Below are 26119 nucleotides of genomic sequence, written 5' to 3'. Positions count from 1 at the left end.
AAGCAAAGTCTGAAATCTCTATATTCAGACAAGGAGTAGATGAATCTTTTTGTGAGACATGTGAGAGATTCAAAATGATGCTTAGAAAATGCCCAAATCATGGGTTTGAAGACATTGCTCAATTGAGCATTTTTCATAATGGTCTTAGATTTGATACCAATATGCTTCTAAATGCTGCAGTTGGTGGTACAATAATGACTATTGACGTAGAAAAAGCAACAGAGATTATTGAGGTAATGATATCCACAAATTATCAAGCCCAAAATTATAGCAAAAATGGTCAAAGAAGGGGATGATGGATCATAATATTTTCAACACACTTGAGGCTCAAAATAAAATTTTGACACAACAGTTGGAAGCATTAAATGCACAAATGACTAGACTGCCTCAACAAATACAAGTTGTGCAGGTTCCTCAAAATCAGAGTCAAGAAATAAGGTGTGAATTGTGCAGAGGTGATCATTCCAACGGACATTGTGCTTATCAGAATAATTCATTTGAAAAAAACGTTTTTATATGGAAGATCAATAACTTATAATTAAATAACCATGTTACATTCAATAATCATGTTACATTTATAATACATCACTACAAGTTCTAGTCATTCATTGAAAAAACTCAACTATATGAAAAGTCGCGAAACACCAATCACAAAAATAGTTGTGAAAGTATAACATCAAAACCATATGTTAAAGCATAACAATAAAACTTCTGCCTTCATTCATCAAATCGGTCCACCTATCTTTTATGGATTAAAAGTCGCGAAACACCAATCACAAAAATAGTTGTGAAAGTATAACATCAAAACCATATGTTAAAGCATAACAATAAAACTTCTGCCTTCATTCATCAAATCGGTCCACCTATCTTTTATGGATTATGAGTTTGGAGGAATTTTTATACTTATCCTTTTATAATATATAGAAAGAAAATGTATGATGATAATATAAAATCCCAAAAAAACTAGATCTGTTGTTGGAAATCCCACATCGACTAGAGATAAGGACATTTCATAATATATAAATGGGTGCAGACCTCACCTTATTGAGCCGGTTTTATGAGGTTGAGTTAGGCTTAAAGTCCACTTCGTAATATGGTATCAGAGTCATTTAAAACCTATCCTAGCGAGTATTTGTTGGGCTTATCAGGCCACCCGCTATCGGGCCGCTATCGGACCACCCAAAATATATAGTCCCACGCACGAGCTTCTATCTATCACTCTCGACGTGAGGGGGGTGTATTGGAGATCCCACATCGACTAGAGATAAGGACATTTCATAATATATAAATGGGTGCAGACCTCACCTTATCGAGCCGGTTTTATGGGATTGAGTTAGACTTAAAGTCCACTTCATAATATATGTGAATATAATATATATATATATATAATTATAATTGATTAAATAACAAATAATCAAATTTTTTAAAATATCTTTTAGAAGTTCAATAACCTATAAATACAGATGAATTCCACAATAAATACTCATCTATTTATCTTATATATTTTTTATATACACATATATTTTATAATTCTTTTAACTCTTATTTATTAAATATTGAAGAATATTTTGTATGTAATTTTTTTCTGAGACGTCATCACCAACTTAAACTTTGAGGTATAAACTCAACATTTTATAAATATTGTTTTTTTTTCCTATCTCGGAGGAGTGAAACTCATTTCCGGTAGAAAAAAATTTTAAGATATTAAATATAATATATATATATATATATAAAGGATTCTTCTTTTTAACTATTTTTTTTTGTCTTTATGAATTTTACTCTTATATTAATATTTATTTTATTGTTTTATCTTAGACAATTTATTATTTTTTAAGTATTTAATAAATAACTAATTATTCTTATAATTAATTGGAAATTATTTTTTCTTTTTTTAAATTAATATTCTATCATTTTGTAAAAACTAGATACCAATTTTAAATTTTGAACATATAGATCAGTTTATTAAACCTTTTGTACGACGATCAGTTTTTTGTCCATATCTTCATCTCTCTTAAAAATCATAGTTATTATTTCTTCTTATCATTTGGTTTCTTATTCTTTCTTTGCAAAAAAATATGAATGAAGGACATCAACAGTTTCTTCATCGATGACTCAATATGTGACTGTGACCTTCGTCAGCAACATTTGGTAGATGACCATCTTCGAATGCCTCGTGTGGACGATAAGGATGGAGATGTGAACGAGGAGCAAAACAACTTACTCTTCTTCACTCCAATTACATCCTTCTTCACATATAACATATTCTTCTCCTCACATTGAAGCTTCTCCAAATTCGCCAATAGAATTTTGAGTCCATGATTTATGACACGATCTTTTTCGCACGAGGCAGAGAAGATGTTCGTTGCATTACGGAGAAACGACTATTACGGAATTGGGTCTTCGTAACTTGTATTTGTAATGGTAAACAGTTGTTTGTCTTACCTTTCGCAACCAAACCTTTAAAGTAGTCATTCCTTGACAAGCGAGGCTCACATTCTTTTCTTGACAAATTCGTTTTTTATTTTTTTTATCAAATTGATCATTCTTTTTTTTTTCATTTATTCGTTTCATTAAATTAAAATTTATTATTAAATATAAAATATTGAATCGTTTATTGTTATAGGAATATTATAACTTTAGAAATATTAATAAAAAAAATAAAAAAAATGCAGACATGCATCCCTAGTATATATAAATAATATATATAAAGAGATAAAAAGTGTCTGCGTTTTTTCTACACGTTTTATATAATTCAGAAAAATTTGGCTACTTTGTTTTTTTCCTTATACTTTTATGATGACCTTAGCAAGCGTCAGTGTCGCGGTGTAGTTGGTTATCACGTTCATACACCTTCGATGTCGTGGTGTTGTCTTTTAACTATTTTAAAGCAAATTGAAAGATATATTCACAAGAAATAAAAAGAAAATTCTTTTTTTCAATATATTTTATAATTAATTAAATTAAATTGGGAATTAATTCAAATGTTGGACTAAATGAGTTATTCAACAATTTTGACCCTCCCAAAATAACTTAGAATTGAAAGTATATTCACAATTTGCTATGAAACATAAAGATAATTAATTTTTTATTATATTTTATAATTAATTAGATTAGAATAAATTTGATATTAATCTAATTTTTGGGATAATACCTTGTATTGGAGATCCCACATCGACTAGAGATAAGAACATTTCATAATATATAAGTGGGTGCAAACCTCAACCCTATGAGCCGGTTTTATGGGGTTGAGTTAGACTTAAAGTCCACTTCGTAATATGGTATCAAAGCCATTTCGAGCCTATCCTAGCGAGTATTTGTGTTGGGCTTATCGTGCCATAATATATAAGTGGGTGCAAATCTCAACCCTATGAACCGGTTTTATGGGGTTGACTTAGGCTTAAAGTTCACTTCGTAATACCTTGTTTGGATTGAAGAATAAATTTAAAAAGAGTAAAATGATAAATTCAAGAATAAAAGAGTCCAAAGTGAAATTGTATTAATTAAAGAAAAAATAATATAAATAAATGAAGATTTTTTTATAAAAAGTTATGAATCAATGTGATAAGTATGATTTATAATTTTTTAATTGATAAAATTATAAGATAATATTTTTATAATTATGATTAAAAATAGTTTAAAATAGAATATGATTAATTGTTTATGCATAAAACTTGTGTGTAATTAAACTACTATTTCTATTATTATTCCTTAACTCAGTTAAAATAAAATACATGTAACAATTGTTAAAAATATATTATAACAAAATTAAATAAAATTAGAAAATACATAATTATAAAAGATTTAACTGATATAAATTTTGTAAAATTTAATAAAATAAAATAAAGATTAGTGTAAGACTTCATAAATATTAAGCATAGAATAATATAATATAATATAATATAATATAATATAATATAATATGAAGACTGAAATTACAATAATTATAAAAAAAAACAACATATAATAAGCAAAATCTAATACTGTCAACAAAATCTAAAAATATATAAAAACTATTTTTATATACTATATTATATTATTAATTTATATTTTGTTTCTACTAGGGGATGAGATCTAGAGAACTATTGAAGTCTTCGTCTCCTTCCTTCGGTCGGGCAGGTTGCTGGGTGATGAACTGGAGTTCCTTTCATCTTCGCGCTTCTGTCTCAGCACTCGGTCTCGGGTGAACACCGGATGGTGGGGTACCTGTGAAGGCACTCCGATGCTCAAGTCAGTAAAGCGGGTGATAGTGTTCTGGTATGTGAGTAGTAATAAATGACGTACCTTACTCCTTGGGATGCGCGCTATTTATATTATTCTAATGGGCCTACCTTGTTGGGCTTGTTTATCGAAGTGGATACCGCTTAGGATTGTATTACCTAATTCTTAATGACGGATTAACTTTACTGACCTTGGTTTGAGCATTAACGGTAATATGGGTCGGCCGTCGGCCAAAATTTCTGGCCTCAGTCGGCCAAGTCCTTGAGATCTCGGGCAGGTTTCCCTGGTCTTGATCAGGTAGACCGTCGGCCTCGTCCTCCCGGCCAAGTCTCTTAGGTCTCGGTCAAGGTTCCCTAATCTCGGCCAGGTAGATGAGGCCTCGGGCAGCCAGGTGGGTCTCGGTCAGGGAGATGAGGAGTCGGTCTCGCCCATACCGGTACATATTTATTATTATTATATTAGTGGGAACACATAATTTTCGTGTATCTGCATATTTTATTTTTATTATGTATATTTATATTTATATTTATTTAAATGAAATATGGATTTATGTATATTAGTATGTATGAGAGATACGGAGAGCATGAGAAACATAGAGAGAACATCATAGTCATGATATTGGGTTTTAAGAGAAGAAGAGAGATAAAGTGAGAAAGAGTAAAAATGAAAAGAAATAAAGTGAGAAAGAGCCAATTGAGAAAAAATAGTAATAAAATTCAAAAAATTCAAAAATTCAAATTATAAAACAGCAACTGTGTGAGTAAAAATTGAAGAAATTGAGATATATTTAAAAAAATTAAATTAAAAAAAAACTATTTTATATTTAGAACTACTTATGATAACAGTTTTAATATGTTTTAAAAAAATTAAAAAATATACCATGAACATAATATATTAATAACATTAAATATTAATATAAAAAAAATTAAGAGCATGAGAAAAATCTTCTTTAAATATATAAGTATAGATTATATTATATAATCGATTATTTATTTATAATATCTTCAATTATGTTAAAACTTTTTTATAACATAAGTTATTATTGTTTTCAGTTTTTTTTTATTCATGAGTATTTTTAAAAAATAAAATAGATAGTAGATAACTACCTATATCTCTGGTGTGACATTATCATTGTTTATTAGGGAGACACGTGCTGGTATTGGATTGTTTCACTAATTATGATGTCATAAGACAAGAGTGGGGACTTTGCCATATATAGTTTACTTAGCTAAAGTGGTCTTGCTATACAAGGAATCATAAATTATCAAACTTTTTTATTACATATATTAAACTAAGTTTCTTTAATTAATGGTTTGTTTTCTTCAGCATGGTTTATGAAATGCTATTTGTTGGGATTGCTAATTATTGTTTTTTTCTTTCTATAATTGGTATATAGTTGTTTGTGTTATGCATGTCATGAAACTTATTGTCTCAATAAATTGTATTTTTAGCACTTCTCAATTCATACATGGATCAGAAACTAATTTTCATTTATCTATAATCATGAAAATTAATTTAAAAACAATTAGTTTTATGAAAAGTTATTTAGAATAATAACTTGTTATACCCGTAACAAAGTTAGCAAAAAATAACTGTAGCCAGGCTTGTAGAAAATGTGTGAAATCAATAAACGACGTCGTTGCGCTGCCCTAAAAAATGTATAGAAGTAAGGTTTATTCTAAAGATATTTCTTGCCCTTATTAATTACCACTCCTATTATTTACGAGTAAAAATCAATTTTAGCATTGAATTTCAATTCCTCCACACGCCATCCACCATCCTTGATATTTTAATCAGAGAGAGAGAGAGAGAGGGAGAGAGAAGGAGAAGGAGAAGGAGAAAAAGAGAGAAAGAAAGAAAGAAAGAGAAGAGGGTGTGTTTCTGGGTTTTGAAATTTTGAGGCCCCATCAATCAAAGCCCCATCGAATCATCCAAGCATTTGAAAGGTGGAGACTTTTGCATCTGGGATCGTGTAATTGGGGTTTTGCGTCAGAAGGGTATCTATCAATCTATCTTCGGTTTGATGGCAAATCTGTACGTGAAGGCGGTGCCACCGGCGGATCTGAACAGGAACACGGAGTGGTTCACTTACCCTGGCGTCTGGACCACCTACATCCTCATCCTTTTCTTTTCTTGGATCCTCGTTCTCTCCGTCTTCGGTTGCTCCCCTGGCATCGCATGGACCATCGTTAATCTCGTACATTTTGCTGTATCTTCCTCTATCTACCTTCTATCAATTAATTTAATTTCTGCCTTTTATTTTGAGAAAATGAAGTCCAGTTCTGGGTCCTTGATTTGTTGCCTGATTTATCTCATGACTTTGCAGTTTAAGGCTTTTTAGGGTATGCGTATCTTAGAGGGATTTTAACTTGTTGTTCATTCGTGGTTATTAATTAGTTGATTATAATCCATTTGACATAATATATGGTTTTAATATGGGGAAGGGAATTATCATTATCATGCACATGCAAATCAGAGGTTCTGGCAAGATCACGGACAATATGCATGTACCAATTCCTAGTTTATGTTACACCAGTTTTCTCTTGTTAAGGATGGGGGTGGCCCTAATTCCTAGTTTATGTTACCATCAATTCGTATGCTCTTTCTCTTATTCTCTCATGGCTGAAGTTAGTTGCTCTGCAATTTGTTCTTATTCTCGCTTGGCTAGGAAGTTAGTTATTGGGTGGAAGTTTGAGTACTCAAAGAATGTTCCATAGACACATATAAGATTATGAAAATTCTACGTGTTAGCCAATATACAAAAATTTAAGATTATCCCAATAATCTTTTGGCATTGGTCATTGGATTTTGCTCTTCTTACTACTCTACTTCATTTTTTTAATACAGTTAGATATCACTGATTGTCTTTTCACTCCTATCTCCATGGGCCCACCATGTTCTAAACTTTGATAAATATTTACTATATCAGATATATACACAGCCCCACCTCTTCCTAAGTCATTATCTGCCTCTCTTAGTTGAGAAAGGCATTTATGCAGTTATACAATTTGCTTGAAAATGTCCGAGGTTTTCTGTGCTTCTCTTAATCTCTGTCTGCTGATAATTATGACGATGGTCTGGCGTTGCTCCAAATTGCTGGCCATAAAAGTTCATTTTGCGTCTTATTTGTGAACCTTGCCCTTCTGCATTCTGGATGATGTTTGGAGATACATTTTTATTTTTTAGAAAGTTGACTGCCAACTGTTTTAGAAATTGTCAAAAAAGTTGAATGGAGTTATGGGAAGTGGAAATGCCGCAGAGCTTGGAGTTGTTCGGTTCTTTATTTCCTCTTGACATAGAACTAGATGTGCTTCCTCTTAATTGTTGTGAATCTTGAACTAGATGTGCTTTTATTTTACTGTATTTGCACAGTAGCATCTTTCAGTATTCGTTTTTTGCTCCTGCTTCTCCTCTGTTTGATTTAGAAATAAGCCATTTCGAGTTTCACGGTATCTTTTAAGGTGTAGTCGTTCTTTTAAAGTATACTATTAACTTATTTGATAGTGCTTTCTCATAGAACCTAATATTTATCATCATCAAATATTTTTCTTACATATTGGTTTGGAATGAACAGTCTATCACGTTTGTTTTGTCCTTTTGTTTTATGGAGTGGAGATTATGTCTTCTAATCAAACACATTAAACATAATACTTGGAAAACTCATTTTTTATCATTTATTACTTGACGTGATGGAGCAGGTCATTTTCTTTTTTCTTCTCTTTTTGCAATCAAAATTGAATGATTTTTTTGGTCTATAAATTAATATTGTTTATAAATTATTGCTAAATTAATATTGAAAATAATTTAATATCTCTAAATGGCTTAGTTGATTATGCTGTGTCCATCAGGTAACATATCACTTTTTTCACTGGAAGAAAGGAACTCCATTTGCAGAGGACCAAGGTATCTACAATAGATTGACATGGTGGGAGCAGGTAGACAATGGAAAGCAGCTTACCCGTAACAGGAAGTTTCTAACGGTTGTCCCTTTGGTCTTGTAAGTTTTCTAATATGCAAGCCATAATTGGTATCTGCTTATGGTGATGTTATAGGAACTGTGAATGTGTTTGTGTGTGTGCGCTCATGCTATGTAAATTTAAACAGTATTCATTAAAATATTGTCTACACACTGATGTGGGCAAATGTATGTGTCATTATGCATTAACTTGTTGTGCTAGAACTTGCAAATAAGTTTTATGCTTGTGCGGAAACCATGAATAAAAACTTATCCAATTCATAATTGCTAATAATACCAAATAGTGTCACAATTGCACATGCTACAGACATTGAATAGAATCACATTTTTAAGTAGTGTCCATTAACCTGTGGTAGATGCCAAAATTGCAGAAAATCACTGTCGGAATGTGTTATTATTGGACTGTGCAGCTAGAAAACAAAACCTATTTTTGAGACATCAGCGGTTAGGGTGTACTGGGGTCAATTATGGTTTTCGCTGCATCTTTTGATCAGAACTGAAACACTACTTTCTCTGTGATTTGCATGTTATGAAGTAGCACCCACCATTCTCCTTACCAACAAACTCCCACCACTATCCAACCACATTTTCCAGTATTTCTGGTTAGCTGAGACAGCTTTTGGCCTTCCATAACCTCTGTAGTCTCTGTCCCATAGTTTTCAGTCATCCCAGATCCCTGCAGCCATTTTCTGGGAAACCTGTCACTGGCTCTGGCAAACCATGACCTTCTGCCTTAGTTCAGTTTTGTCTGTGTTTTGTTTTTTAAATCTCTCTAAAACAGGTTTATCATCCTGTGTTGTTATCTCTTCTAATCTTACTTACCCATTAATTTTTTTTTGTTCTAATTGGTTAGAATGATAGCCATCACACTATCCTGTTCTAGCATGTTCAGGGTCATCCACTCTGCACACTGTTTTTTGGGATTGACTACTACAAGCCAATATTTTTTTTTTTTCTTTTTCAAAACATGTTTTCTTAGGTGGTATGTATAGACTACTGATCAAATTAGACTCCCTTTTCACTCATTTTGTGTACTGATTCTCTTCTGTGTATGAGAAGATGTCACTCAGCTGTGATGTAACATAATAAGTTGCATGCATCTGGAATTATGATTGTTTGCTTAGAAGTTCACAGTACTTGAAGGGTTATATCTGCACACTGTACACTACATAACAATTATATTATCATAATTCCATTAGTAATTACAAAAAAAAGAAAACTAATTTTTTTTTTGAGAAAAAAAAAAAGAAATATAAGAAAAGAAAAAGGAAAGTAAAATGACCACTCATGAAAGTTTCTGCACAGTTCCATATCAATCAATGAACTTGATGGGTTATATCTGCATAATGTACACTACATAAAAATTGTATTATCATAATTCCATTAACAATTACTAGAAAAAAGAAAACAAAAATGTTTATTTTTTTGAGAAAAAAAAATAATATAAGAAAAAGTAAAGTAAAATGACCACTCATGAAAGTTTCTGCACAGTTCCATATCAATCAATTAACATTATTAATGTTATTGGATTGTGTCTGAAATCAAGATTTATTTCAGGAAGAGTGAGAATTTTATTAGCTTGTAAAATCAATTAGATAGCTGAATACCAAATGTTGTTTCAATAGATAGATCGTAAGTCATACGCAGTGTGAAAGTGATCACTGATAGCAACGCTATTTACATGAGCTTCTGGTGAGGAACTTTCAAAGTAATTTGAAGTTAGTTTATGATCTTCTCTGTGTGTGCCTAGCCTATTATTAATACTATGACCTACAAATCGGCTGTTATGGGCGTCCAAGCTTTATTGGAAGTGTAGGAGAGAAATATTGGGTCAAATATAATTTAAGAAGCCCAAGAGCATTTTCAAATGAGTACTAATGTTTGCTAAAAGAATTATATAAAACAAATAAAAGTTAGGTTGTGATCTGGAGGTTTATATTCTTCATGGTGTTTGGGGTTTGACTTGATCTATTATCTACCTTGATTTTTGGGTGAAATTTTGAGGGGTTTACATGGCAGTGTTTTCCCTGAAAATTCTTTTGATAGAAGAAATATTGTTTGATCTAAAAACATTGTGACTCTGCTGAAACGAATGGTTCATTTATTGGCACTATATGTTTAGTGTAAAATCAATGAACTGAGTTTTGGCATGATTTATTACTTTTGTTGATTTATATTTTATCACAGTATCAATCATTGGTTTTCCACTCTGTTAGAACTGTACATTTTCTAGCTAAAGAACCCCTTTACTTAGAGAAACCAAATCTTGTTGAAAAACAAAAAACTACTCGAAGATAAGAAATCCGCCTAAAGTGCAGAAGAGAAATAAAGTAAACTTCAAAACAAAACCCTCTCAAAGATTCAGTGCTGTAAGGTGGTTGTCCAATGACAGATTTATTTTCCCTGAAGATATTTTTGAAAATGAAGCATTTTTGCATGCCAAAAACATTGCACATAGACTTTTTCATTCCACCACCAAAATCCATGATTACCATAACAGAATACCAATCCAGATCAAGTGCGCATTTGGTTCAGTTTATTATGAAGAAATCATTTGGTGGTGATTGGTAGCACGTGGAGAGCATTTGAGGTAAAAAAACTTCCTAGAATTTTTCATATCCAAACATGTACTAAAATGGTACACCAATCTTGGTTTTCAACAACTGAGAATTTCAATAGCTGGAGTTAATGTTTGTGGAAATGATTTTGGCTTCAGCATGAGAATTGCATGTCTGTAGCTTTGATGTGATTCAGATTCTTGTGGAAACTTTCCTGAACTTTAAGAAAAAATCTACTGCAGAGGTATAAAAGTCGCAGTGCATTACTGCAAAGGTGAGGAAGGATGCTATAGTGGAGGAGTAGAGCATAATATTTGTTATAGAGAAAGTAAAGTTTAACATATATTGATGAAAATATGGTGGAATCTTACCTAAGGTGGTTTGACCTTGAGAGAGAAAAACACCTAGTGGGGGAAGTGGTGCTAACATCTTATGAGGTTATCAGGGTTGAATATGACCTAAGGTAGATTTGATTGGACTTGCTGAGGATTTAGTTCTTGACATAACACAATGGTTTTATTTTAATCCATGGCTGACCCTACTTGGTGGGGAATTGTTTAGGTAGTTAGTTGTTGTAAGGTTGTCTAATTTGAGAGGTTAGGTAAAGCTAAACAAACATTCTTTTAAAGATTATTTAAAAACATATGAATAAGAATAAAACCTGTCATAATTAAATAACATTTGCATTATTAATATTCACATTTATGAATTTTAACAAAATAAAAGCATTATTACCTCAACTAGACAACTAATCTTTTATATCTTGAAGATGATGCACCGCAATACTTGATATTATGATGTAAATTTGTACAGTTTGATGTGTCTCTTTTTTATGACCTTGTTAGAATTTTAAAAATGACTAGTTATTTACTGTTTTGTTTTTGTATTGTTTGTCATTGTCAGGTACTTGATAGCCTCCCACACAACCGACTATCAGAATCCAATGCTCTTCTTCAACACTGTTGCGGTGATTGTGCTTGTTGTTGCAAAGTTCCCCCACATGCACAAGGTGAGGATATTTGGAATCAATGCTGATAAGTGAAATGTTGCTGTGTCCCTGAAAACCTGGTCTCCTGCTCAAGAGCCTCTTGTCCTTTTGTTCTGGAAAAAGGTCACACCTTTGTATAGAAGGCAGAAGTGGAAGGATACTCAAGTAATGTTTTGTTGCCAACTGCTTTTTAAGCTGCTTCTAAAGTATTAGTAAACAAATAAATATGTTGAGTTATTTCTGTACAATAGAGAAGTATATGTATCGGATTATAATGGTGCTTTCAAAATGTACCTTTCTTTTATTCATGCCTCCGAACTCAAATATACAAAAATATGATCCTTTGCGTTGGTATTCAAGTTTATTGCCATAACCTTTTCTTTTGGAAATAAAGGTCTTACTTTATCATCATGACCATGAGTTGAATACTTACCTTGGACGTCACCTGAAATTTGACAAGTCAAATGCTGAATATAAGCCGAAAAAAAATAAAGACATTGTTGTGGAAATTTGAAAACCCAAGTCACACTATGTTGAAAAGTTCAAGCATGTTTTTGTTTTTACGCAAGCTGAGTACTTTTATATGCTTCTGTTTACTTACTCTAAATTTCCTTTTATAATAATTAGTATTTTTATTATAGATTAACAAGTTAATCTGACTTCTGTTGTGAAAAGTAATAATCTACAGTATGCAGATATCTCTTAGTTCTGAACATTCAACCAGAATCTGAAACCTAGGGCAGAAAAAATAAATATAAATATACATAAGTTCAACTTATAGACAACACATAAAAATAAGTTTATTTTGTATTATGGTAGGAATTTAATATATATTTAATAAAAATAACCTTTACGTTTATATTTTTTATATTGCTTGTATTTATAAATTACTTGTATAGTGTATGAACTACTTATTAATTTGGATACAACATTTGTTAACAAATAATATATTTTTAACAAATAAGTTTTTGATAGCTTTTTTAAAAGTTTTACGCGCATTTATAAATTTTTATGGATGTAGAGAATATTTTCTTGTTTTATACAGTATTTACTTTGAGCAAATATATTGTTGCATGCTTCTTCTAGTACTCTAAATTGAAAAAAAATGGTGAAGAAATGAATGGATATATTATTTTAATAAAAATCGAAGTAGAAATAAATTCAGTGTATAAGAAATGTAATTGATCTAAGGTACATTTTAAAGTGGTGTGACACTCTCTCTAGTTTGTCTCTCACTCCTAACACTTTAATTTGAGTTGAAATAGAATATCCCATTATTTCTAAATTTATGTGTTGTTCCTATCTTAAAATTAAAGATAAAGTTCGTATATCTATTTGAGTAAACTTTTTGTAAGTATTTATATAAGATGAAAATTTAAGAAAAAAAATTAAATAATTTTTCATAAGCTAAAACTAACTTATGTGTAAGTAAAAAAAAAAAATCAAATTTTGAAGAAACTAATATATAATATTTTTTTAAAATTAGTTATTCATTAGTTGATATATTAGTATATTGATAAACATATTTCCTTTTTTCTTCCCCCTAAAATATTTATGAACAAGTTCATCTAAATAAACCTTTAATCTATTTGAATTTCACATTTTTCAAACTTGGTTATTTTGTCAAAATAAAAGTTTTAAAATAAAGAATGAGTTGCTTATCCAAACATAAAATCTTGAAAATAAAAGATTTCACTCATCAAAATGTTGCTGGTAATTTTTAAAACAATATAAAAATTAAGGATCAATTAAAATTTAAACGTATATTTGTAAAGGGTTTTAATAAGAAGATGCTTTTTTTCATTATAAATTATTTGGGAGTGCATTAAAAAGAAAAATCACTTTTAATTTCATATAACACACTTTTGTATATGAGTGGACTCTACAAAGTCTTAGCATTTGTAAAAGAGATCATGTGACATCCTTACCTCTCTATGTTTATATCACTACAAGAAAAATACCAATTAGTTGTCACAATTAACTACAAGAAAAATATCAATTAGTTGTCACAATTAAGTGTTGACCAAGTACGAGATGCAAATAGTCGATCAAACCGAAGTTAGAAGGAGATGAAATCTTTTGTAGGTCAAACCCACTTTAAGAGGAAACTAACCCAAAAAATAAAAAATAAAGTTCTCTATGTCATGGACGTAAAAGAAACTATTCTTTTAATTATTTGGAATGAGTAGCATTGAGATTAATAAAATTTTATATTTGAAATGTGCATAACTATTTATGGTTTTATTTTGTATATGTTTGTTTAATTATCATATTAGTTAACTTTATCATGACTTTGATCGATGTTGAGTAAAATAAAATAATTTTTTATTATTGTGTTATGCATCAGCCTGGCTGACACTAAGGATTAGGTGAGGTGCGTTGGCCTCTGCATGGACTAGGTCGACACTAATAATTTAAAAAATAGCTATCTACCTTCAATATTTTCACTTATGCAAACTTACTCCCTTTTCTTTCTCTGACATCCCTAAGTTTCACCTTTCTATTTTTGTTGTTGCAATGTCATTTCTTCGTGCAATGCCTTCTTCTCTATAGTTGTTGGTTTGTTTTGTAAGTAGCTTCATTTTGGTTGCTCTGGTTCCTTAATTTTAGTTGTTTTGATTCAATAATTTTTTCCCTTAAATTTTATTTTGGCAGATACTTATTTAACCAACATTTACTGGTGAGTTGTATTGGACTTTTGATAGTTATTTGTGTTAAGGGTTTAGGGTTTAGGAGTGTTACTTAATTAATTTATGTTGTGATTGATTTCAAAAATGAGTTAGAAATTGAAATTTGGATGAATTTGGAAAATCATACAGGTTTATAGGTTTACTTTTTTCCTGCAAATTAAAATGTTTGTTTTTAATTATGTGAGCTTTAACATCAACCTAGTCAATACATAGTTTTTCTTTTTAATTTGCGTGGGATTTTGCATTGATCTAGTCCACACACATAACTTTTTCTATTTTTTTTTTTGTTGCCATTAGCGTCGGCCTAGCTTACATTTTTCATAAATATTAAAATATTTTGTGTCATCTAGCATCAGTTTGGCCCACGCTACTTGAGTGTCTTACAAGGTCAACACTAAGTGAACTAACTTCTAGGATTTTAATGTTTGTCATTAGATCGATACACTGTCCACGCTTAAGTGGTGATTTTATCACTTTTGTGTATGTTTTTGGCTGACTCTAATATTTTACTCAGGGTTATGGGAATTTAAAGAATTTTAATTAACTTTATGATTTTTAAAAGATACATATTGAGAACTTTCACTAAAAGACTAATATCTCATTCAAGATTTGAACCTACCCACTCATATGATAATTCACAAGGAGTTAGGATACTTTCGTGTATGTACCTAACTAGTATCTATGTAGGAACCTCCATCAACTTCTACAACAACTAAAATTCTTATATATTTGAAAGAAAGATTTGAATTTCTTTCATGAATTAATCCACTACTAACTTTAGTTAGATTATAGAAAAATATTGAATGAAAATAAAATTCATAAAGTGAAATTTAGGAAATAGATTGCATTTTTTTTATCTAATTTATTGATCAAATTGTCATAATATTTTTTTTATTCTCAACCCATTCAACAAAATCCTAAAAATATAATCTCTTTTTAAGCACAATCTCAAATATATTTAATGCTTTTGAGAATATTAAGTGGAATATTATGCAGAAATTCTGCAAGTAAAAATTGTGTAAATAGAATGTCAAAACCATTTCAAATGGGCTATGTAATACTTTTTAAACAATTAATCATGTATACATATCAAATAAAATACTAAATTTTACTTCTCACATATCAAATTACATAACAAGAAAATCATGAAATATAAACCAATTTTTAGAGACCAAAATAATTAGTTGCAATAGTAACTAAATTAGAGACCATTCTAGTAACTAAAAATAAAATTGGTTTCTAAATTAGTTTCCTTTTATTGTTAAATAGTTTCTAAATTGGTATCTAATTAGTCACTAAGGTTTTAACTACCAATTATTTAGTTTCTAAATTTGGTCTCTAAAACTTTGGTTGCTAATTAGATACCAATTTAGAAACTATCTAATAATAATAAAAACTAATTTAGAAGCCAAATTGTTTTTTAGTTTCTAAAATGGTTTCTAATTTAGTTTCTATTGCAACTCATTATTTTGGTTTCTAAAAATTGGTTTCTATTTCAATGATTTTTTTGTAGTGTTAATTCAATTCAATACTTTTTATATATACAATGTAACAAAACCCCACAAATTATATTTCACTATAATTTCTCAAAATCAAAGTCTTAAATAAGTTATTTTTACAAACTTTCCTTACCTAGCTTTTGTGTATGATTGATCGGATTTTTTTATCTTTTGAACAGGGGATCGAATTCTAGAATCCCTAAGTTATAATGACTTTTGAATTGTAAAATTTGAAATAAAAATTTAAAAAGGTATTTTTGAAATTTCAATAATTATGGAAATGCAGATAAAAATTGTCGAGAAATAAATTGATAAAGCCAACAATTAGAATCTAGAACTCAAAATTCCAAAAACTAAATGCAATACTTTTAGGTCAGTCATCAATCAAAGCTCATATTTCTAAAAAGAAGTGAAAGAAGGGCATGAAGAGGATAAATCTTACTAAAGAGATTTTGGTTCAAGATTGGCACTAAAACCTTATTCTTGCTAGCTTGAATCTACAATTTTATATAAGAGTTTTGTTTGGAGTGAAAAAAAGAGAAAATGAGGAAGGGTTGTCTTTGAAAATAATTTTTTTCTTTCTTAAATTTGTATTTTAACAGACACCCCTTGATTTTAGAAGTTCACCCCTTTATTCTTTATTATTTCAATTCTACCATAATGGTTTATGTAAGCTTACTCAAAACCTCAACAACAACTATCTAAAATTATGTTTTGGTATCCCATCTCTAAATTCATTTCACATAATAAATATATAATTTAAATGTACAAATCACAAATCACACACACTTTTTTTATTTAGTAAAATTTTGTCGATGTTCCTACACCATTTCATTTCATCAGAGTGTCTAGTAGAGCGTATGTTTTTTTTACCATGAGTAAATAGTCTCAATAGAATATCTAGTATTTTTGTATCTACTAAAACTAGTGTGTTTGTTGAAGGTGTCATTTTGTAATGTTTTTGTTCAAAAGTGGGAAACTCTATTCACATGTATTCTTCGCATGTTTAGTTGCATTTCATAAAAGTTAGTTCTAATAGTTATGTTATTATATATAGGAACATGTAACAATATTTGAGTAATAGTTCACTTTAAGAAAAACTTTGAATATTTTAATCTTTAGTTCATAGTAAATTTTTTCATTGATTGATAGAAATTGAAGTTCGTTAATACTTCAACTGAATTATGTTATTTATATGTATTGATTCTTTCTTGTTTCTTTCATTATTTACTTTCTATCAATCTTTTGCCACTTCTTTTATATTATTATATTTGCATCTATGTTTATAAAATCTCTTATAATCTAGTTCATAGGAAATTCTATCATGAATGTAAATTGAAGTTTATTAATACTTCAATTAAATTATGTTACTAATGTATAATTAATTCTTTCTTACTAATGTATAATTAATTCTTTCTTACTACTTCCATTATTTACTTTCTATCAATCTTTTAAATTAATTTCTATCATTGAATTTGCATTTGTGTTATGTTTGTAAAATATCTTACAAAATAAGTTGTTCAATTATTTCGCAACACAACCAATATAAACATACTTAAAAATTTAGATCCTTACCTATCAAGCTTAGGAAGCTTCAATTATCTTTTTTTCTTTTAAATAATTTGAGGACAAAACTGCACCCCTATATGTTTTTAAAATTTTCTTAAGTGATATTCAATTTTTTATACTTTTTAAAATATATTTTCATTTTCTTTATATTTTTAATAAAACAACATTCACCTTCTTATTTTATTTAATAAAGGGATACAAACATCCGTTCTTTATTGCTCTAAGTATCATGTTATCTTTTTCTAGAGAACTTTCATTCCCTTTTCTTTATTATTTTTAAAATTTAAGACCATTTAATTTTATTAAACCTTATAACTATTTTGATAAGAAAGACGATATTTCTTTATCAGATAGAAAACCTTAAACAGCATTAAAAAAAAGAAAATGAATATGGTTTTCCTCATATTCAGAGAAAAATTACACCAACAAACAACATTAAACTAGGTTTTCTAAACAATATCTGATGTGATACTTAAATTTGAATGGAACATTTTTAAACCGATGATATTATTAAACATATGCTTAGTTAGTCAACAAAGAAAAAACATGATTTAGGTAAGGAAAGCAGCTTTATATAATTAAAAGGATATGAGAATTCAGGGAAACATAGAAGGAGACAGGTGCAGTTGGTCGAATTGTTATTTTAATTGATGAGTTTGAAGATATGAACAGTGGAAAGAGAAGATTTGGAATTTGAAAGATGAATTTATGCCCTGAGAAGATTGAAAGGGAATAATGAAGAGTGAAGGTGAAAAACACAACAGAAGAACATAAAATGATGAAAAATAGTTGTTAATGAATCGTCCACATGTGAAGGCAATCCATTGACCTAACCAGTGGAAGAAAGAGTTTCCACTTGCCCCAAGGGAATGTTTGAGGAGCCCACTAAAATACCGAACGAAGTTGTGCTTTTGAGAAATTTCTGAGTCCTTGCAAATACTATAATTAACAGCAGGTGGATGGATGACATAGGCCACACTCATGGAATTATAAAATTAATGCAACTCTTCCAATTCAATTAAACTGCAAGTGGATCACAATTATAATGTTATTAGGTTAGTATATTTAGTTGGGGCAGGTAATCCAATTTTCAAGATTTCTCTAATTATATTATTATATGCTCATACACATATCTAATTCATTCATTCATTCATTCATTAGTTAATTAATTAACTGTTTGTTTTATTCATCCTAGCTTGCATTAAAAGTGGGTGTGACATTAATTCCTGAATCAGCTAAAACACTGAGATCATAGAACACTCCCTTGTCCTTCCTTTTCAGATTTCTTTTACTATAATTCCTCCGAATAATTCCACCAAAGTGCTTTCATAGTTGGAAGAATCTCAGATGTGATAATGAAGACAACAAAGCTGACAACCCACTAATTTTTGCACAGACAGAGATAGAAAGAGTAGCTGGAAAGAGCACAAAGCAACTCAACCAAATTTATAATTATGGTTACACTTACAAACTTGGAACACCTACTTCTCTCTCTCTCTCTTTCCTTCATCACCCCAAAACTCCTTTCAACCAAACATTTGAAACCCCATACGTACATAATGAACAAGATCTGCTTCATTCCCATAGAAGAATTCAATGAACACAGGAATTGCATGTGCCATGGAGAAAAACAGGCCCAATATTCACCTCTTTCTTCTGCTATGTCTATATATATAATATATAAAAATTAAAAGCAACCGAGATGAGAAGTAAAACCCTCACGTTCTCTCAGATGAACAAAGAAGGTGTGTACAAAACAAAGTAATAATTAACCTTGTGTGTCCTATTTGTTAGTTCTGAACAACAACTTCAGGCCAACGATATCCATATTGTGGAAAGAGAAAAATAGGGAAGATCAAAATAAAGATATATATATATATAATGTTATTTATTGCATGTTCTCTTGATTTTTACTTTGTCCTTCCGTTTTTCTTTCTTACCATGTCCCTTCACCAATCATTCCAGTCCAATATCCAGTTGAGTTCCCTTGCTGTTGTTGTTGTTCTTTATTGTGTTCCACTTCAGCTGATCCTGCAGCAGAAAGCTGCTTATTGACATCTCCAAAAGGGAACAAAACTCTGCCACCCCTCTCTTGGACATGGTGATCATATGATCTATTTCCCATCCCATCAACCGAGGAAAAGCTAAGGCTTGGTTTAACCTCTTGCATGGGAAACCCTGATGGGTAGAGAGCATTGTTATTTGCTGAGTTTGGCATCAAGGAAGAAGGAGCATAAGGGTTCAAACCCCTAGATGCCATGCTGGACCTTAGCAGCTCAAGAGCTGAAAGAGTAGTTGGAGGAGCAGAACAAGAAGTGGAGTTTTGGTGATGAGTGGTGGTGTCACTGTTTTGCATCTCAACATAAGGGGAGATGCCATGATGATACTTGTCCATAGCTGGGAAAGCCAGGTTGAGATCTTGGCCACCATGTATTATTTTAGGGTTTTGAGAAGAGAGAGCCGAGACTGAGACTGAGAGGTTTGGGGGATTTAGGTCAGGAACCTTTGGTGATGATGATGATGAAGCTGTGGCTCCTGCTCCTGAAGAGACCTTCTTGTTCTTTCTTGAACCACCTCCAACCGGAACGTTTCTCAGAGACCCTCCTTCTGTCCAATACCTTCTACAAGTCTTACAGAAGTATCTTGGTTGTGTGAGGCTGTAGTTGTTGTAATAACAGAACTTTGTGTTAGTTGAATTGCACCTTGGACAATTCAGTTGCTCTTGTGGTCTTGCTTTCTTCTCTAAAACTAGCCTTGAACATGAATTGGGAGTCATTCCCTCCATGACTCTCACAGCTCCAATGTCCTGAGAAACCCCAAAAGAGAGAGAATGGACACCTACAGTTACAACTGTTCATATGTGACAACAATCTACACTCTACAACATCAATACCATAAAAAGTTTCAAGAGGTGTAGCTGGTGGCGATGATTTGAAGTTTACAAAAAGATGTTTGAAGATAGTTAACAACAAAATCTAAAAGAAATAAGGCGGCAAGGCTTCCTACTAAGACAGATATAAAGTTTAAAAAAATGTAAAGGAATCAATAATCAATACTAATAACAAATAGTATCTTTTTTATTTTTTGTTTGCTTTAACAAATGATCGCACACGAGCAAAAAGGATAAGAGAAGGAAAAGGAAAAGCAGTGCTTTTGTATGTAGGATTTGATCAAAAACTTGCTTTGGTAGAAAAAGATAGAAGATGGAATGTCCATATATGTGGACCTTGCAGTTACCAAGAATCGTCTCCTAGATATATATATATATATATATATGTATATATATCCATCTACAAAAATTGAGTTAAATCAAAGATACAAACAACTCTCAAATCTAGTGGAAGTTGATATTTTGTGTCAGCTTTTGAACAAACCCAAAACCCAGAATAAATAACTCAGAATTGTGGTTCATAGAAAAGACATGAGAAAAATCCACACCACCTTTGGGCAGTGAGTAGCTACAGCCATGAAATTCAAAGAAAAGAAAGAGAAAAGCAAAGGGTGATTTGAGAGAGAGAGAGAGAGAGTTCACCTTGTTTGTCTGGAACTGCTCCTTAGTGCAAGAAAGAATGTTTTGGTTGGTTTGTGGGGTGGCTTTATGCGTAGGCTTACTTTATGAATGCAACAAAGGAAAAGGAGAAAGCGAGAAGAGAGAAGAGAAGTGTCTGGTTTGACTACATTATCAATATCTCTTCACCAATGATCCATGTTTTAGCCTTTAAGGGACTCACTTTTTTTTATAATCACACCTATTTTTCTTAGGATACTTATGAACATACACTTTATTATCATCACCTTATACTTCACTTTCATTTATACCTTTTTTTATTTATTTCTTTTTTACATCACTTATTATTATTATTATTATTATTTATCTTCTCTCTATTTCTTTTATCCTTTAACCTAAAATCCAACTATTTTATAAATCTAAAAATGGTCTTAAACATTTATCCATTCTAGATTGGTTTCTTTTTATCTTCTTATTTTTCGGAATAATGAGAATGTACTGTGGTGTGTTTCAACTTTTCAAAAAATATAGACTCTTATTGGCTGTTCAAATAGTCAAACTTTCTTTTTCTCTAATCAAGTACTTTTCATTTTGGGCCAGAATCAAGGACTATATTCTTAATATTGAGTATTTTTTATTCAATTATCTCTTAGCGGAAAAATATGTTCAATTTATTTCTTTTATGCTTAAGTATATATAGGTTTCAGTTTGCTTCAATTCACCATGCTTTCCTTTAAATTAATTTGTGATGAGATTTATAATATTATATATATAGATTATTCCGTAATAACGTTATGTATAGAATTTTTTTTGCATATAATATGTATCTACACTTTATTTTACATGAATTTTTTTCGTATGTAATCTATGAGTAATGAGGCATTTATATACAATTTCAAAAGTAAAAATTCATAAATGTGCTGATGCTATCCATTAATTGTAAACAGGGATATCACCAATGCTAACAGCTAATTAAAATGTGCTTGCATGCTTTTGATATAGCTAAATAATTTTCTTTACAGCTTAATGTTATTATCTATATGAGATTCTCAATAATTTTTTTTTTCCAGAAAAAAAAATTGGTATTACGACTATAATATAATATATTGATAGAGTTGAATATGCTTTTACTTCCTTAAAAAAAATAAAAAAATAAAATAAAGAGGTTTTGGTTTTTGATTCCTCTGTTTCTGTTTCTCTCATGTGGTAAAAAACTTAAAATCATATTAAGAAATGTAAATTAAATACTCGTTATTCTAACGTCACTCTGATCCAATATTAAAATAGTGAATTTTAAATTTAACTTAATCTCATAAAACTATATTATAAAGTTAGCGGTTTATAAATTATAAAATGTTTTCATCTATAGTTAATGTAGGATTTAGGGTTTAGGATTTAGGATTTAGGGTTTAGGGTTTAGGGTTTAGATAATGTAGGATCTTTAGTAAATAAAATTATAAATTTTGGTTTTCACTTTCGAAAAATATTTTTCTTTACTTTTTATTCTTCCAAAATTTAAAATCATTAGTTTTGGTTTATAATATCTATTTCAGGATAAACAAATAATATATATTTTATACATTTTAAATTTCTTTTGAAGAGCACTACTTACTAATATCTTATCATAATATTAGTGGGTATTCTTTGAAAACATCACTTAACTTTTCTTTCAACACCTACAATTATCAAATGACATAATATTGGGAATAAAAAAAAATAGTTTTTAATTTTAGAGCAACTAAAAAAAATAAAAAAAAATTACAGAAACAAAAACCAAAACATACTTATTTTAATTAAAAAAATATTTAATTTTAATATTATTTCCTCTTACAAGTATTTTCATAATGTGTACATTCATCTATTTAATTTTATGGATGGCTAATGATCTATCATTATTTCTTAAAATCCAATAAATCTTGTTATCAATATAAGATGGATCAAATTTAATTTAACCAATTTTTTTAATACTTATTCTTTCTTTAAATTTATTATTTTGAAAAATTTTCAAAAATGTTTTTTTTTTAAATTGTTTTCAAATTTTTTTAAAATAAATTCAATTTTAAAATTTATTTATAATTTTTAAAATATTTTTTTATGAATAGATTGAATATTCATTTATAAAAAATGTTAATAATGGATTTAAATAAGTTTATATTAAAAGGGATAAGACTAAATCAATTTTGGAATTAAATTTTTCAATCATTAAAAAATGTATTTAAGCCATAATAATGTAAAATAATTTTTTTTCTGATTTATTAATTTTTATCCATATTTTATTTTAGATGAATATATAACACAGGTTTCTTTCGAATAAAATATTATTCCAATTTAAAGTTGGGGTCCACTTGGACCATTGGTCTGTCCTAAACATGATGGTTGTTTTCAACTTTTAATGACTCGCCCAGGTTTCAGTCTGCACTAAGCACTATTCTTATTTATTTTGTTAATCCTTCAGTTATATTAAACCTTGCTCACTGCTTGTTGGAACATTCTGAATACATATGGATAAAATAATTTTATTCCTTTATTTATATATATATATATATATTAAAATAAAATAATAATAAAGAGTATTTCATGAATATCTCGACCCTTATACATAATATCCTAAAACAAATGTAGTGTACTTCTAATTATCCAACTTAATAAAACATTAGAAAAAGATAATTTTTCTACAACCTACAAAACTAATATTTTATAAGGACATTATATAACATTCAAAATCTTACTCTATTTTTCAAAAGAAAATATGCAAACAAAAACCAAAATAACATCACTAAAACGTCACGATCTGCACTTTACGTTTTCTTCAATCTTTTATCTTTGAATTTCGACAAGGTTTCATTCCTTCATAGTGATTCTTCTCTCATATCAAACCAACCCAAGAAATTTGACCATGCAAACACTGCACATCCTTTCCATGCTAAAACAATGACAAATTTTGCAAATTACAAACTGAAGAAATGAACCCTCTCCAAACAACAAAACACAAACCATAAACCTTCCGCAAACAACCTACAAGAAAAAAAGTCAACAACAATCTTATCTACAACATGTCAAAAAAAATTAATACATAAATCATAGCAGAAGAATAACATCTCAATTACCTTTTATAATATATCTCATGCACTCCAAAGGTTTCAAGCACCAATCTAAATAAGAAAAATCAATTACATGTTCCTTTGCCAGTATCCACGACCAAGCCTTCATTTGTGCAATAGTGAAAACTTCCACATGATTGACTCTATCATTTTTAAATATACATTTATTCCTATGTTTCCAAATCTCCCCTATTATTGGTATTTAAATACACCCCCAAATTTTATTGCTCGTAGCATTCAAAAAAGAAATTATGTTATGCATAAAAGGTGATTTCGCATCATAATGATTAAACGTCGACACCCCAACCAATTGTAACACATCCCCCAAATAAGCCAAACAATTTTGCAATTAAAAAATAAATGATTTATAGACTCATCTTCCACACCCCAAATAACACATAAATTATTTAGTAAAACAACACCATGTTTAGACAATTTATCCTTTGTTGCTAATTCCTTTTGTAACACTCTCCAACAGTAATCTATGCAGATGAGATAAACTTTATCTTCCAAAATTGTTCAATGATTAAACAATCTTCTCCTTGAAATTCTCTCCTTGAAATTATATAAGCAAACTTAACCGTATACCTCCTAGATTCCCCCTCCCTCCAAATCCAATTATCAACTTTTTCAAAATCAATATCTTCCTTGACCACTTCCTTATTGACCAACAGAGACAACAATTGATTTACTTGATCTGACTCCCAAACAAGCAGGTTCCTTCTCCAGTTCAACTTCCATCTCCAACTAACTCCAGACCACTCCCCAACTTGATTCAATGTATTATATTTATTTAAAGATAAACCATACAACCTTGGAAATTCCTTCCTTAACTCAAATCTCTCCAACCACTTATCTTTCCAAAATCTTACATTTTTCCCCGTACCCAAATTCCACGTGCCATTATCGTTAAATTCATTTTCCCATTCCTCTAACCTTCGTATCCTTTTCAAATCTCTCCACCACAACGAATCCTTATTTCTAATTCTATTCACCTTTAGATCTCTCCAATCCCCGTATTTAGACTCAAGAATATCCTTCCATAATATTTTGTACTACCATGTCGTTGAATAACCATGAGACTGATAACACTTAATCGACACATTCTTTGTGAATTTTGTTGCTCGATATGTGTTCCTATTTGGCATCTCAGTATTTTTTTTTATAATCATTTTCATTGGTAACATAAAGTGATTAACAACATCATCATTAAAAATTATCACATACTAAATATTCACAAATCACAATTAAGGAGTAATTGAGTTCTATTGGACCCAATTTAACCATCTCTATAATTGAAGATTGAGTGTTATCGCTATAAATAAGCGAACATCCAAGGTTAAAGGTAATATGTAACTTTGATCCTAAGACATGTACTTTCAATTTGAACTCATACTTAAGTAGTGGAGTATAGTTGCAAGTACCCCTGTCGACATCGAGAAAATATTAGAAGATGAAGACCTAAAAATTTGAGAAATCGAGGACCAAGAAGAAGACGAGTAGGGATCATCCAGTCTTATAAAAAAAATCAAAAATCATTTTAATGTTTATATTTTAAATTAATATATAAAATTTAATTTGTGTTGTCATACATATAGTGATTTTCATTCGTATAGTAAAAATCAACTTTTTAGTTTTTTATTACGAAGTGGACTTTAAGCCTAACTCAACCCCATAAAACTGGCTCATGAGGTTGAGGTTTGCACCTACATATATACAATGAAATGTCCTTATCTCTAGTCAATGTGGGATCTCCATCATTGTTTGAAATTGTAGAAACTCAAGTAAACCTTTTAAGTTAAATATTATCCAATGTGATATTTACTTTTCAAATTTTAGATATCCATTTCAGTTAATGCAATATGCATCTTTTGCACAAGTGAATCCATGATGAACTTGAAAGAGGGTTAAAATAACTATATACTCCGCTAAGTTACGTTGTTGCACTATCTACATGATAATGAACGTCAGAATGCCTTTAAGCATTGTACTAGACACAAACATCAATCTGA

General features: G+C 30.0%; 2 protein-coding genes and 1 pseudogene across 5 annotated transcripts; 1 reads left to right on the top strand and 2 right to left on the bottom strand.

Annotated features, from left to right (window-relative positions):
• Positions 1–106, bottom strand: LOC150024806 (small nucleolar RNA R71; annotated as a pseudogene).
• A 5753-nt stretch (positions 107–5859) lies between these two features.
• On the top strand, positions 5860–12099 carry LOC137819505 (uncharacterized). 2 transcript variants are annotated; one of them, XM_068623379.2, is made up of 3 exons: positions 5860–6427; positions 8067–8215; positions 11656–12099. In XM_068623379.2, exons 1-3 carry the CDS (start codon positions 6242–6244, stop codon positions 11792–11794), a joined length of 474 nt encoding a protein of 157 aa, XP_068479480.1. In that variant the 5' UTR covers positions 5860–6241; the 3' UTR covers positions 11795–12099. The 2 variants fall into 2 exon arrangements, with proteins under 2 accessions (XP_068479480.1, XP_068479481.1); XM_068623380.2 differs by having other exon boundaries at positions 5912–6415.
• A 6802-nt stretch (positions 12100–18901) lies between these two features.
• Positions 18902–21242, bottom strand: LOC137818897 (dof zinc finger protein DOF2.5). 3 transcript variants are annotated; one of them, XM_068622543.2, is made up of 2 exons: positions 21031–21242; positions 18902–20336 (listed from the first exon to the last, which is right to left on the bottom strand). In XM_068622543.2, the coding sequence occupies exon 2, from the start codon at positions 20281–20283 to the stop codon at positions 19435–19437; it is 849 nt and encodes a 282-aa protein (XP_068478644.2). In that variant the 5' UTR covers positions 20284–20336; positions 21031–21242; the 3' UTR covers positions 18902–19434. The 3 variants fall into 3 exon arrangements, with proteins under 3 accessions (XP_068478644.2, XP_068478645.2, XP_068478646.2); XM_068622544.2 differs by having other exon boundaries at positions 18902–20304; positions 21031–21211; XM_068622545.2 differs by having other exon boundaries at positions 18902–20348; positions 21031–21190.
• Between the last annotated feature and the right edge of the window lie 4877 nt (positions 21243–26119).

The sequence above is a fragment of the Phaseolus vulgaris genome, chromosome 10 (genome assembly GCF_051622355.1).
Source record: "Phaseolus vulgaris cultivar YP4 chromosome 10, ASM5162235v1, whole genome shotgun sequence".
Lineage (NCBI taxonomy): Eukaryota > Viridiplantae > Streptophyta > Magnoliopsida > Fabales > Fabaceae > Phaseolus > Phaseolus vulgaris.
Note: the sequence above shows the minus strand (reverse complement) of the source record. Positions and strands in the feature narration are given on the sequence as shown.